Genomic DNA, 15,253 nt, shown 5'->3' with positions numbered 1-15,253 from the left:
CAATTACTGGTTTATTCAGCTGATGCTTACTGAGTGCATACTGTGTGTCTAGGCCCTGGAGCTACAGCTACGAGCAAAGTAGTGCAGACAGATGATAAAATGATTCAGAACGGTGTAAGCACCATGAAGAAACAGGGACAAGGTCACGGCCGGCGATCTGGACTTCATGCTAAGCAGAAGCCTGGAAGACAGCTTGACTTACAAGTTTGAAAGCTCACCGTGTCTGCCGGGGAGGTGGTGGTTGAAGGTAGCCAGAGTGAAACCAGGGACAGACCCGCTGGACCATCTCCCTGGTCACAAGGGAAAAAACCATCCTTGTGGGTCTTCAGATCCCAGCTCAACAGCCTTAGGAGGCATTTTCTGACTGCCGCCCCCTAACTTAAAACGGGCACTCAACCTCCACCTCCTTTTCTCAGCCGCTCGGCCCTACTTCCTCTAACCGGGCATCCATGTGCCGATGTGTGCCCCCTGCTCCCTAGGCCGCAGGTCCTGCCAGGGCAAGGACAGGACGTGCTTGGTCAACGCAACAGGCAGTTAAGTGTGCGATGAGGGGGTGGGTGGGCAGGGGAGGAGCGGACGGACGGGTGGATGGAAGGGTGCAGGCGAACGTAGGAACGAACGAAGCCTGGCGCGCACGTGACCGCGGGCGAAGGAAGCCGCGGGAGTGCGCAGGCGCGGGCCGGGGGCGTCGCGTGCAGGTCCCGCCTCAGCCGCCGCTGCTTCCGGTCCTCCAGCCCTCGCCCCGCCTGCTCGCGCCGATCGGCCGGCGCCGCGCCTGCGCACTGCGTCCAGGCCGGCCGCCGGCTTGCGTCGGGTCGGGTCGGGTCGGGTCGGGTGGGCCGGGCCTACCCTCAGCCGCCGCCGCTGTCGTCCCCTCCGGCACTCTCTGCCGCGTCGCCCGGCCGCCGCGGTGAGGGCCCGCAGCCTGTCCGCGCCGGGGCGGGGGCGGGCGCTCAGGGCCGCGCGGCTCTCCTTCGGCCTCCCCGCCCGCCCGTTGCTCCAGCGTTCCCCCGGTCCACCTCCCCCTCAACGCCCCCGTGACCCTCGCCGCTGACCCCCGTCCCGCCGGCCCCGGGAGGCCGCTGTCCGCGGTGCTGACGCCGCGGGCGCCGCGTGTCTGGAGGGGCCGCTGGTCGGGGTGCCCCCGCCCCACACCCGGGAGGCAGAGTGGAGTCCGGGCTGCGGCGTCTCCTCGGCCGGCCCCGCCGGGGCGTCTGTCGGGAGAGGCGCCTCGCCACCCCTGCCCCCGGAGGCCTTTCCCAGGACGGAGAGCGAGAACGGCGCTCAGCTTTGCTCTCAAGCCCGAAGACCGCGCGGCCTAGCAGACACTTCACAACCCGGCCCCAGAGCCGAGTGAGGATCCCTTCCTCGCCGAAAACTGCTTTGGCTACGCGCAGCTCGCAGCTCGCGCGCGAAGCCCCAGCTCCCAGGTCTGTTCCCGGGCTTCACGGGGCTGGCGTCCGCCAATGACACGTGAGAACGTGGAGCACCTCTCAGCCCACGTGACTGCCTTCCAGTTGTGGTGTTGGGTCTTGAGGATTACTGGGTGCTTTGTGCGTTGAGTGGGGATGCCCAACGCCTACACAGTGACACAGGTATTGCGCACGCATTTCTGTAACCTTTTGCCAAGTAAATAGGATGTTCGTTTATTTGTAAAAGTGTCTTCTTAATGTTCACATCAAGGTAGCAAGAAAAATACGACCTTTTCCTTTAAAGGTTGTCAGCTAAACCGGCTCCTGCAAAAGTGGAAACGAAGCCCCAAAAGGTGGCAGGAAAGAATAAATCTTCAGACCAAAAAAAGGTGCAAACAAAAGGGAAAAGGGGAGCAAAAGGAAAACAGGCTGAAGCGGCTAACCAAGAGTCTAAAGGTGTACCCTGCAGAAAATGGAGAAACTAAAAACAAGGACAGCCCAGCCTCTGTTGACGCAGGAGAGAGAGAAGCCAAGTCTGATGAGTATCACACACCTGGTCCTATCAGTGGTCCCTGCCTCTCTTCCTGCACAATCCAGAGGATTTTTTTTTTTTTTCTTTTTTGCACAGTATGCGGGCCTCTCACTGTTGTGGCCTCTCCCGTTGCAGAGCACCGGCTCCGGACGCGCAGGCTCAGCAGCCATGGCTCACGGGCCCAGCCGCTCCGTGGTATGTGGGATGTTCCCAGATCGGGGCACGAACCCATGTCCCCTGCATCGGCAGGCAGAGACTTTCAACCACTGCGCCACCAGGGAAGCCCCAGAGGAATATTTTTATCAACGATTTCGTAAATGACAGTTTTTTAGTAGCTCTAGAAACATTTTTTAAAAGGAGGGAATCCCCCCTCATCCCATTTTTTAAGTGTAAAAAAAAATTTTTTTTTAAGAGGGAAATCATTCGCTGGTTATTTATTTTTTGGTACAACCAGAAAATAGTGGGATATTGAATACGGGAGGCTTTGACTGTCTTCGGTGTCAGCTTAACATTCCATAGATGGGGGTTGCTTTTATATTCTGTAATACAAAGCTTACTAAATGGCAGTTTGGAGTCAGTTGTGCATTTAATGTCTTGAACACTTTTGTAATTAGAGTACAGTTGCTTTACAATATTGTGTTAGTTTATACTGTATAGCAAAGTGAATTAGCTATACATATTCATACATCGCCTCTTTTTTGGATTTCCTTCTAAGTTAGGTCACCACAGAGCAGAGTAGCATTCCCTGTGCTCTACAGTAGGTGCTCATTAGTTGTCTATTTTATAGATAGTATCAATAGTGTATGTGTGTCAACTCCAATCTCCCAATTCATCCCACCCCCTGACCCCCAACACTTTAAAATACTTCTCGTCCCGTGTTGTTTTTGGTAGAATTTTTCCTGAAGCAAACCCCTCACCCCTTGATCTTGGCTCTCCTGGTCAGAACTCTGTGTGCTCTGTAACATCCTTGGTCGTGGTGCTACAGTTCTAGTAACTTTGTTCATGTGCTGTGAACGATTGACAATTTGAGTATGTACAGTATATGATATTAAATTGTGAATTAGTGGGACTTATGATGGACCAGCATATCAATATTTGAAGATATTGTTACTTGCTGTCCTGTTAAGGAAAATTTGCCTCCAAATTTTAAGCTGGAAAGTCACTGGAATAACTGTTTAGAAAAGAATAACAACTACATGATTTTTTCGATTTTTGGTACGTATGTTAAGAATTGTGTGCAGGGACTGCCCTGGTGGCGCCGTGGTTAAGAATCCACCTGCCAGTGCAGGGGACACGGGTTTGAACCCTGGTCCAGGAAGATCCCACATGCCGCAGAGCAACTAAGCCCGTGCGCCACAACTACTGAGCCTGCGCTCTAGAGCCTGCGAGCCACAACTACTGAGCCCGCGTGCCACAGCTACTGAAGCCCGCGCACCTAGATCCTGTGCTCCGCAACAAAAGAAGACAACACAGTGAGAAGCCCACGCACCACAATGAAGAGTGGCTCCCACTTGCCGCAACTAGAGAAAGCCCACACGCAGCAACGAAGACCCAACGCACCCAAAAATAAATTAATTTTTTTTAATGCTTAAAAAAATTTTTTTTCTTCAAACTGAGTTTGAGAATTCTTCTGGATAGAAATTCTGTATTGGATCATGTGATTTGAAAAACTTTTAACTGTTTCCCCTGAATTTATATGATGTATTATGATGGAAAAACATGAGATCTGAGCATCTTATAAAATACCTTTGTCTATAAAATACATGTACTTTATACAAACATATTTAGAAATAGGGAATCACCTGTATCCCGGGCTTTAGTCCCAAGTTGTGATGGAGTGGAGGGGCTGAAGACACCAACTGCCTCTTGGCTCAGGCAGGGTGTTCCCCGCTCATCCTCAGTTTCCTTGGTGTCAAATAGGAAGATGGTGGAATTGGTCTGGTGGTGTTCTCATGAATAATCACTGAGGGATGGGAAGCCATTAGCACATGTCTGAGCCCAGAGGACTGGCCTTGGAAAATGTTAGCCTGGCTGGAGGAACCCTCAACTCCAGGCCTCAAGGAACTCCAGCCAGCAGCCCCCAGAATGTATGCTCATGACAGAAAATCACAGCATACACAGTGAAGAGGCCTCAGGAGTGAGGGTCAGACTCACACCTGTAGAGACGTTAAGATACCAGAATTGCTGGATCTAGAATAAGAAATGCAAAATATATTTCATATGGTTAAAGAAACAAAGGAGGAAATAATAAGCATGGAGGAGAAACAAGGGGTCACCAGAAACCAAGCAGATTAAAAAAAAATGAACCAAATAGTTCTTCTAGTAATTAAACATAAAACAATTGAAATTTAAAACTTAGTGGAAGTAACCTCAATCCCTACCTCACACCATATGCAAAAATTAACGCAAAATGGATCAGAGACCTAAATGTGAAACAGTTCTGAAACACAGGAAAAAAATCTTTGTAGCCTTGGGTTAAATTAAGATTTCTTAGCTACAACATCCAAAGCACAATCTATAAAAGAATAAAAATGAAAAGTGGAACTTTATTAAAATTAAAAACATTTTTGCTACGTGAAGAACATTATTGAGAGAATGAAGAGCCACTGGGAGAAAACATTTGCAAAAGACGCGGCCAATGAAGCACATGTAATCAGGATATACAAATTAAGGAAAAAGCGCATCTCCTTTACTCCCGACACTTCGGACACCAGCTGCATGGGGGTCTCCCACACCAAGCAGTTCTCCAGGTCTCCGTGACATGGACCGGCTGTCCTACAAGAGCCCAGGTCTGACGCTGACTGCCCGAGGCTAGCACAGAGCCTGCAGGCTAAGGACCCAGCCCCACAGACGACCCCCTTCAGATGCCAGTTACAAGTGCCAGGTTGTCACCTGTCCTTTTGACCAACCAGCTATAAATTGGAGGATTCCATGACCCCTCCTTGGGTTGGATCATTCGCTAGAACGGCTCACAGAACTCAGGAAAAGTTTACTTACTAGGTTAGTGGTTTATGATAAAAGCATATAACTCAGGAACAGCCAGATGGAAGAGATTCATAGGGCAAAGTGTGGGGAATGGAAGTGGAGCTTCCTTGCCCTCTCTGGGCACCACTCTCCCAGAATCTTCATGTGTTCACCAACTGGGAAGCTCCCCCAAACCTGTCCTCTGGGGTTTTGTGGAGGCTCCGTTACATGGGCCGGACTGATTATTACCTCAGTGTCTACCCCTTCTCTGCTCCCCAGAGGATGGGGGGGGGTGGTGAGGCTGAAGGTTCCAAGCTTTTGATCATGGTTTGGTCTTTCTGGTGACCAACCCCCAGCCAGGAGCCCACCAAGAGTCACCTCACTGGAACAAAAGACCCTCCTGACACCCCTGCCACTCAGGGGATTCCAAGGGTTCTAGGAGCTCTTATCATTTCACAGTAAAGAATTGTCAGAGGGCTTCCCTGGTGGCGCAGTGGTTAAGAATCCGCCTGCCAATGCAGGGGACACGGGTCCGATCCCTGGTCCGAGAAGATCCCACATGCCGCAGAGCAACTAAGCCCGTGTGCCACAACTACTGAGCCTGTGCTCTAGAGCCCACGAGCCACAACTACCGAGCCTGCGCGCCTAGAGCCTGTGCTCCGCAACAAGAGAAGCCACCACAACGAGAAGCCCGTGCACTGCAACAAAGAGTAATCCCCACTCAACGCAACTAGAGAAAGACCACGCGCAGCAACAGAGATCCAACGCAGCCAAAAATGAAAATAAATGTATTGTTTTTTTCAATTGTCAGGAGCTTCCCTGGTGGCGCGGTGGTTGGGGGTCCGCCTGCCGATGCAGGGGACGCGGGTTCGTGCCCCAGTCCGGGAGGATCCCACATGCCGCGGAGCGGCTGGGCCCGTGAGCCATGGCTGCTGGGCCTGCGCGTCCGGAGCCTGTGCTCCGCAACGGGAGAGGCCACAGCAGTGAGGGGCCCGCATGCCACAGAAAAAAAAAAAAGAATTAAAAAAGGGGAAAAAAATTGTCAGAACTCCATAACAAGAAAATAACTCATTTTTGGAACTTCCCTGGTGGCGAAGTGGTTAAGACTCCCAATGCAGGCGGCCCGGGTTCAATCCCTGGTCAGGGAACTAGATCCCACATGCGTGCCTCAATTTAGAGTTTGCATGCCACAACTAAGGCGCTGGCAAACTGCGACTAAGGAGCCCATGAGCTGCAATTAAGGAACCCACCTACTGCAAGTAAGGCGTGGTGCAACCAAATAAATATTTTTTTTACAAAAGAAAGAAGACTCATTTTTAAAAGTGGACAAAAGATTTGAACAGACACTTCACCAAATAAGCTCTAAGAATGGCAAATAAGCACATGAAAAGATGTCAGTATCCTTTCATTAGGGAAATACAAATTAAAACCACGAGGAGATATAAGGACACACCTATTAGGCTGGCTAAAAAATGAAGACCTTGGCTAGTGAGGATGAGGAGCAGCCTGCTCCCATGCTCTGTTGGTAGGCATGCCAAAGAGTAAAGCCCCTTTGGAAACAGCTTGGCAGTTTCTTATATATTTTACTTAAACAATCATTTACTCTCTGACCCAGCAATCTCGCTTCTCACAGTTTACACAGAAGTGAAAACACACATCCACATAATAACCTGTATGCAAATGTTTATAGCACCTTTATTCGCAATCTCCCCAAACTGGAAGCAACCCAGTCATTCAACTGCCAAATGGAGAAGCAAACCATCGCCCCTCCGGACGATGACATGGCACTCAGGTAGCAGGACCAGGCTGCTGGTGCTCAGACAGCAAGGGGAATCTCAAATGTATTGTGCCAAAGAGGCCAGACACAAAAGGCTACATACTCTGTGATTTCACTTATATGACGTCCTGGAGACGGCAAAACTATAGGGTCAGACTATAGCTCAGGGGTCTCAGGGGTGGGATGGGGGCGTGGGGGGAAGGACTGACCTCAAAAGAGCCATTGGGGATTTGGGGGGGTGATGGAAATGTCCTGTTCTCGATTGCGTTGGTGATTACATGACCACAGGTTGTCAACGCTCATAAAACCATACATCAAAAACGGTGATTTTGGGGCTCCCCTGGTGGCGCAGTGGTTGAGAGTCTGCCTGCCGATGCAGGGGACGTGGGTTCGTGCCCTGGTCCGGGAAGATCCCGCATGCCGCGGAGCGGCTAGGCCCACGAGCCATGGCCGCTGAGCCTGCGTGTCCGGAGCCTGTGCTCCGCAACGGGAGAGGCCACAAGAGTGAGAGGCCCGCGTACCGCAGAAACAAACAAAAAACACATGAAATCTGTTGGGGGAATGGAGCGGGAGTAGGGATTCACAGAGAGGAGTATGGGGTGAGCATCCAGTCGTAGATGGAGTATTGGATGGTACCCGACAGTCCCCTTATTTGCCTTTTCATGGCTCTGTCGTGATGCTCTGGGGGTGCGGGTTCGCAGACACGGCACGTGTCCAGAGCTGCGGCCGTGGCCTCGCCATCCTCCTCTTCTGTCTCTTGTACCAGGAGGCGTCGATGTGCCCGGGGGAGGAGAAGCTGGCAGGCCACTGCACCCCCTTCACACACTTGCCAGGGAACGCTCCCAGGAGCACCGGTGGGCACATTCTAGACTGCTCTTCAGCAGGAGGGAGACTTCGCTGCACCAGAGAATGGCACCTCCCCTCCAGCCTTGTGAGAGGCAGCGCCTGGGGCTTTCCTGGGTGACGAGACCTGCAGGTGCCTCGCTTCCCATCCTTGCCCCGCGTGCCCAGGGGGGCGAGGGCAGCAGAATGGTTGCACCAAGGCCACGCTGTCATCCGCGTGCCTCGGTGCTCGTGGGCCGGCCTGGCCGAGGGGTCCCCCCAGGAGGGCCGAACAGCCAGCCCAGGGCCGTCGGACGACCGGCACAGCTGCTGGACCAGTGGGTCCCTGCCCGGCCCTGCTCAGTTCTAACCCTCGGGGGGATGCAGTGCCGGGGTCTGAGGTCCCCCTGGAGCCTTTGTGAGCTCAGCTCCTGCCAGCACAGAGCGTCTGTGCCCGCCCTGCTGCGTGTGCGGTGGCAGCAGGGATGCCCGCGAGGCTGGTCTGCCACGTTCGCGCCCCCTTCTCTCTTCCCTTTTTTCTCCCAGTTTTACTGAGATATCACTGACACACAGCACTGTATACGTGTAAGGTGTGCAGCGTGATGACCTGACTTACTTACACATCATGGAGTGATTATCACAGGAAGTTTAGCGAACGTCCGTCATCTCACACAGACAGAACATTAAATAGAAAAAAAATATTCTCCTTGTGGTGAGAATTCAGGATTTACTCTTCACAGCTCTCCTACACATCATGTATAACCTACAGCAGTGGTAATGATATCTGTCATGTTGTACGTTACATTCCTAATACTATTTATCTAATAAAGGGAAGTTCGTGCCTTTCGACCGTCTCATCCAGCCCCCCTGCTTCTAATGACAAACCTGATCTCTTTTTCTCCGAGTTTGTTTTGCAGTATGATTGATTGGCTTACACGCTGTTAATTCCTGCTACTTCACTCTTCTCTCAAGTCTTCTTTTCCAGATAAATGCCCAGCAAGTCGCTGTTGAAACCCAGCAGCAAAGTGACCTGCACACCGCAGCCTGCCTTGAAGACACCACTACCGCGTCTCCCAGATGCCCAAGGCCCCAGAGACCCAGCAGGTGCAGGGTAGGCCCTGTATCTCCAAGTTCAAAGTGAAGGGCTACAGCAGGCAATGTCATTTCCTCCTGTGGTCGCTTTGCTACTCCCAAGGCCCCCCCACCCTCCTTGGAAGTGAGGGGCAGGAAGGCTCGGGACAGGCCACAGCCGAGGTGCTACTGCTCGGTCTCCCTCAGCAGTGGCAGCACCTGTGGCCCCCACGTGAGTGGCTGCATGCTCCTGGCCCCCAGCCTCCACCTTGAACCTCTTCCCAGAACTCGTGGGCAGGCTCGGGGCCACCGCGCACACTGCAGCTTCTCTCCTGTCCCCACGCGCCTGGCCACTCCACAACACTCAGTAAAGGTGACATCGGAATTCTTTGTTCTGCTGGCATTTATCAATATTACAAAACTTCAAAAGGCTCAGCTGTTGTCTTAGTCACCTGCCTGGGCCTCTTCCCGTCTTCTGACACAAGCGGGACTGAATGTAAAGAAAAAGGCAGGTTGAGGAGGCAATCTGGTATTTCCAGCAATCCTATCACCCAGGGGCACGTGTGTTCACTATTTTTTAAATTTTTATTTATTTTTAAAAATTACTTATTTTTGGCTGCGTTGGGTCTTCACTGCTGTGCGCGGGCTTTCTCTAGTTGCAGCGAGCGGGGGATACTCTGTTGAGGTGCGCGGGCTTCTCATTGTGGTGGCTTCTCTTGTTGTGGAGCATGGGCTCTAGGCACACAGGATTCAGTAGTTGTGGCACACGGGCTCTAGAGCACAGGCTCAGTAGTTGTGGCTTGTGGGCTCTAGAGCACAGGCTCAGTAGTTGTGGCCCTGGGCTCAGTAGTTGTGGCACATGGGCTTCGTTGCTCCGTGGCATGTGGGATCTTCCCGGACCAGGGTTTGAACCTGTGTCCCCTGCATTGGTGGGCGGATTCTCAACCACCGCGCCACCAGGAAAGAAGTCCGTATTTGTTTTTAAACAGATGCTTTACTGAGATACAATCCACAGACCAGGAAGCCGCCTCTCAGAGGCCGTGCATGGCTGTGCCATCCCCCCGGGTCCCGTGCGAAGCCTGGACTGAAATGGGAACGGGTTCGGTACGCAGAGTGCGTTCACAGCCCTGAGAGGCCCGGGCTGGTGCGACCCGAGTCCTGGTCTGCATGCTCTCCCGTAAGCTGCCCACTCCGCCCCATGACGTCCACTCAGGCGACAGCGAGCACACGGGACGCCAGGACTCATGGCGGTTATTCTGCCGACACGAGGAGCCGCGGTTCATTCCCGTTAAGGCTCTCTCAACATGAGTTTTGGAAACAAGGCTTTCTCAGGGACGGCAGTCAATGCTCTGAAGCCTGTTTCCTGGACACTCGTCCCACACGCGCGGTGACTAATTGTGAAGTATAGCCGCGATGACCACGCAGCGCATCCTCCGGTCTCTGTGACGCCTCGCGGGGAACGGCTACTTAGCGGCTGGCCATTCACCCCAACAGCGAGGGACCCAGGGCCACCTCTCCCACACAGGGTGGTGGCTCACACTGTTAGAAGAACTGATTTCCTGAAGGTACCTCAAGGCCGATCCCCAACTTACAGCCTAACGCGTGGCAGATGCCACCCCATCAGTTCCGGGGGAGTGTGAACAGTTTCGCTGGAGACTTGTTTCCAGAAAGACCAACCGACAGGAGGCTGACCTTGTGCCCCCTGGAAGTGAGACCTCAGGCCTGGGCCAGAGCCTTGTGTCCAAGGGGCTGGGCCCAGGGCAGCGGCGCGCCTGGGGACCGAGGCTCTCTCAGCTGAGGAATCCCCGTCTCCTGCTCATGCGTCTGGCAACCAGTGCTCAGGATGCTTCCAGAAAGGAGGCGGCTCTCCCACCAGGAGGAGAACCCCTCGCCGGTCTGTCCCGAGCCCCGGCCTAGGCTGCCTTCTGCTTCCGCTCCTCCTGCGGGGGTGGTGGGGATGGGTGTTGGCAGGCGCCACCCTCCCCTCACTCCCTGCGGCTGGCCCTGCCCTCCACCCCCGAGGGCAGAGACGCCCCACGCCCACGCCCCCTCGGAAAGTGAGTGCGGCGCCGGGCCCCTCCGCGCTGTGGGCCTCCCCTGCCCGTCGGCCTCCCCTGCCCGTCTCCTCCCTCCAGCTCGGCTGTCCCGAGACGCGCCCCCACGGCGCCTCACCCTAACGGCCCTCTCCAGCTGGCACAGGGCCTCCCGGTACCGCGGGACCAGCGGCTGCAGGAGCTCACTGGGGGCGTCGTGCCGCTCCAGCCCGGGCACCCCGCCTTCCCTGAGCATCCGGACAAACCTCCTCTCCTGCGGGGAAGGAGCACGTGAGGGGAAGAGGCTCCCGCCCCGCCGGGGCCCCCAGGGCGAGCCCAGGCCCCACCTCCTGCTGAGACCGCCAGGCTGACCTGAACCTCGAGGAGCAGCGTGAAGGCCTGTCCGGATTTCCCGGCGCGGGCGGTTCTTCCAACCCTGAAACGGAGCACAGCCTCCTCCAGAGCCGTGGCCCCCAGCCCCCGAGGGCTGTTGGGACCAGGCTTTCTCCCCAGGCCACGCCCTCCCCAGACCCAGGGCCAGTCCCGCACCGGTGCACGTAGGTCCGCAGGTATTGCGGGGCGTCGTAGTTCACCACCAGCTGCACGCCCTGCACGTCGATGCCGCGGGCCGTGGCGTCGGTGCTGATGAGGCTGGCGGGACACAAGGGGCCATGGGCCCTGAGGCCGGGAGCGGGGACACACGCCTCTTCCCGCCCTGCTGCGGACGCCGCCACGGAGCTGGGGAGGGCCCGAGGCGCCCTTCAGGAACCCAGGCTGACACCGGAGTGAGCGCCCTCCCCGGAGCAGGACCCCGGCCTGTCTCCCCAAGTACTCACAGCTGGATCTTCCCCTGCTGAAACCGCTTCAAGATCAGCTTCCTAGAGCCAGGCCCATAGCGGGAGGAGAAGTCGGCCACGCGAATGCCCCCAAAAGCCTGGACCAGCAGGAACAGCCTGGGCGGGAGAGGCCAGAGCCGGGTGGGCTGGGGGAACCACCTCCTCTCTCCTCCGGTCCCCGCACCGTGAGGGCCTCACCTGTGGGAGTTCTCGCGGGAGTTGGTGAAACACAGAACCCTTGAGAGATTCATCTCCGTCATCAGGTGCAGGACGACCAACGGCTTGAGGCGGAGGCTGCAAGGCACGTAGCGATGCTGCGGGGGCGGCGCAAGGTTGGCCACAGCCCGGGGCCTGGACGTGCCCCCTCCCCCCTCCAAGTGCCCTGCTCACCGTGAGCCCCGCAGGGAAGGTGTACTTCCCGCCCGAGTCCCCGTCCCCGTCCACGTCGGGGTCTCTGGGGCCCCCGTGCACCGACCCCGTGGCAAAGAGCCGGGGCCGGTAGAGGCCGAGCTGCTGCAGCTTTTCGGGGTTCTGGGTCAGGGTGGCCGAGAAGAGTAGTTTCTGCAGTGGCATCTGGGGGCAGCAGACGCTGAAAGGGGAGGGGACGCTGGGAAAGCAGCACAGCCCAAGCAGCCCACCCCAGCCTGGCGGGAGAGCGTCTAAGACGGGAGACAGGAGGGGACCAGCTCAGGGTGGTCCCACTGGGCGCAGAGCAGAGTGCAGGGCCCGGTACCTGGCTGCAGTCACAGCTCGGGGCTGCGTTCTCTGGAGCACAGCAAAGGGGTCCCTAGTGCCCTCACTGGGAAAGGCCGCGGCCACCACCCGCGGCAGCCAGGACTGGTGCATGCTGTCTATCACGCGGTCGGCCTCATCGATGACCTGCGGGCCGGGGGGCAGGGGGGGCCGCGGTCAGCCTCGGGTCTGGGCCCGGGCCTCCCTCCATGTGGGCCACCTACCAGGAAGCGGAGGTGCTGGAGGCTGAATCCTGGGGTCTGCTCGATGTGGTCCACCAGGCGGCCAGGGGTGGCCACCACGATGTCTGCCAGGCATCGGAAGCCGTCTGCTCTGTGGAGCGGAGGGCGGCTCAGGACGGCCGCCTTGCACTGACCCCCCCGACATGGGGACCCTGTGGACGGCAATGCTCCGCTCCCCGGGGCCAGATGGCTACGACGCGGCTGCACAGAGCGGGCCCACCTCTCGGAGGAGCCCACAGACCGGAGGGACCTACGTGTCCTGCACGAGGCTCTCCTGCTCCTTGGCCAGCGACTTCTGCCCGGTGACCAGGGCGACCCGAAGAGGAGTGGCATCTGTGTAGACGCTAAACACTTTGCTCACCTGGAGGAGAAGCAGCCATCACCAGCCTGACCTGAGGCCCCGCGCCGCAGTGACGAAGCCCCTGGGTCTGCCCTCCAGGCACGGGCCCACGTACCTGCTGGGCCAGCTCCTTGGTCGGCAGCACAACCAGGGCCCGAACCTGGCACACGGCTCGCCGCAGCAGGGCCTGCGGGGAAGGACCACCCCCCGCGTCAGCCCGCCGCCCGTGTCAGCAGGGCCGCTCCTGCCTGCAGACCCGCCTGGAGGGCGAGGGCTCCCTGCGCTCACCTGCACCACGGGGATGACGAAGGCCAGCGTCTTCCCGCTGCCCGTTGGGGCAGACACACAGAGGTCGCTAGGCCGATAGCCGCCTCTGCTTACCAGAAACCCGTTGGCTACGCTCTCCAGGAGAGCGGGAATCACTGCTGCCTGCACTGGACAAGGAACGGCGAGACACACGTCACGTCGGTGCAGGGACACCCAGTACTAGCCCAGGCACCGGAGACGGCCGCCTCCCTGTCTGTGACCTCTGGGCTGGGCCCTCACTCAAGGTCGGCACCTGAGCCTCCCAGAGCGCTGAGAGGCTGGAGGTGCTGAGGCCAGGACCACATCTGCCACTGGACGTGTGCACAGGCTGCCTGTGTGGGCAGCTGCTGAGCGATGGCCTTGCACGGTTCTGGGAGAAGATGCTCTGGAAGGAAACCCTGCTCGCACCCCCGCCCCACCTGCGCAGGGCAGGGGCACCTGGAAAGTAGGAGGAGATGCCCTGAGCCCGCAGCCTCCTCCGCAGGTCCGGGTGGACTTCCGGGATGTCCTCGATAGACACCAGGCCTTCCGTGACATTCTTTCCAACGCAGCTTGGCTCAGCCAGCCACGCTGGCAGGAAAGGCTGGACCTATCACAAAGGGAAAGAGAAAGAGACGAGGTGAATACTCCAAAACCCGCCAGGCCAGCAGAGCAAGGCCCCGTAAGCCAAGCACTCAAAACACTCAGGCTGAAGAGACTGCAAGAAAGAGGCAAGCTTTCTAGCTTCTCCTAGATCGCCCCCGTCTCCCTCTCCATGAAGCCTTTAAAGGGCGTGAAAAATACATACCAAAAAGCGCCACTCCCTGAGCCAAACCACCCAGGGGCTCACCTCCGCACCTAATAACACCCATGCTCCGGACTACACCGCAAGGTGCCCGTGACCTGGCACTCTCCTGCCCACGCTTTTGTTTGCTATCACTGGCTCTGCGCCAACCATACAAACCCTCTGTCGTTTTACACTCCAAGCTCATCGCTTCCTCGGGGCCTTTGCCCCAACTCGGCCCTCTCCCTGGCACACACTTCCCTGCCCCCACCCCACCTTAACCAGGCTGATGCCTGTCTTCGGATTCCAACTCAAAGTGGACCTCCCCAAGGGCACTCTGCCCAGCCTCCCTTATTCTTCATGATGAGGATCACTCTCCAGACATTCTTTAGCTCAGGTACTCGACTACTGAAATCTTATGCTAACGTGAATCTGCAACTCGCTCAGGAACCTGGTAGACCGGGTAGACCTGGCAGGACCTCCCATTTTGTTCTCTAGGTTGCTGAGCACAGCGGAAGATCCTTAACTGTGCACCAAGGAAGCGAAGCTGTTTGGAGGAATCTCTGTAACAGCAGCACGGAAACAGAATCAAGCCGCCGGTTTCGGAAAAGAAAGAGAAACTCTCACAGTTGAAAGGAGAAGTGCCGAGTTTGCACAGAATTCAAACCGTAAACAAGGATGCTAAGACATCAGCGGTCGGCCGGCTCAGGCGTTCACTCACGGAACACAAACCATACACCCATCAGGCGCAAGCACCGTCCTCCAAGCCGTCCCACGAACACAAGCCGCGGTAACGACAGCCACCCCAGCGCTTCAGCCTCCCCCCCCGGGCCGCTCACCTTTGGCGCCTTGCTCCTCCCGAAGCCCCCGAGCACCAGGGCGTGGGCTGGGGGACCAGAGGCCTCTTCGGGGGGCGGTCCGCCCTGGCCCTCCGGCGACCCCGCGGCTTCGGCGCCCACGCTGTCCCCCGCCGGCGCCTCCTCGCTGCTCTCTGCGCGGTAGAAGCGGGGGCGGGGCGGCACGTCAGCCCCACGCGGTCCCGAGTCCCAGGGCCCCGCCCCGCCCCGCGAGGCCCCACCTGCGCCCGCGTCCTCATCCTCGTCGTCCGCCTTCCGCCGCTTGCAGGGAGATGCGTGCGGGCTCCCCGGCGCCCCGCCGCTCTTGCGCCTCCGCGTTCTGCGCGGCCGCCGTCGCCGCTTCCCCGCCGCCTGCGCGGTCTGCGCGGCCTCCGCGGGCTCCGAGGGCTCTTGCTGTGGTGGCTGCTTCTGCAGCTGCCGCTCTCGGGCCCGGCACCGCAGCCGCTCCAGCAGCGCGCGAGCCCGGCCGTCCGCCTCGGCCTCGGCCTCCGCCCCGGCCGCCTCGGGGCCCGCGTACCGCGCGACGTGGAAGAGCGCCATACTGCCCGCCGCGCGCCACTCCGGCC

General features: G+C 57.5%; 1 protein-coding gene across 1 annotated transcript; it reads right to left on the bottom strand.

Annotated features, from left to right (window-relative positions):
* Positions 1-8,963: 8,963 nt before the first annotated feature.
* On the bottom strand, positions 8,964-15,227 carry DDX51 (DEAD-box helicase 51; the record flags this gene model as incomplete). The annotated part of the gene is made up of 15 exons (XM_081253036.1): positions 8,964-10,518; positions 10,751-10,885; positions 10,984-11,047; positions 11,161-11,262; positions 11,448-11,564; positions 11,646-11,761; positions 11,838-12,036; positions 12,181-12,326; positions 12,404-12,512; positions 12,676-12,782; positions 12,877-12,948; positions 13,050-13,195; positions 13,506-13,656; positions 14,670-14,821; positions 14,909-15,227. The coding sequence occupies 15 exons, from the start codon at positions 15,225-15,227 to the stop codon at positions 10,492-10,494; spliced, it is 1,962 nt and encodes a 653-aa protein (XP_081109162.1). The 3' UTR covers positions 8,964-10,491.
* Between the last annotated feature and the right edge of the window lie 26 nt (positions 15,228-15,253).

This window comes from Mesoplodon bidens (genome assembly GCF_964165515.1).
Source record: "Mesoplodon bidens genome assembly, chromosome: 13".
NCBI lineage: Eukaryota > Metazoa > Chordata > Mammalia > Artiodactyla > Ziphiidae > Mesoplodon > Mesoplodon bidens.
This window is presented reverse-complemented; position numbering and strand designations above follow the sequence as displayed.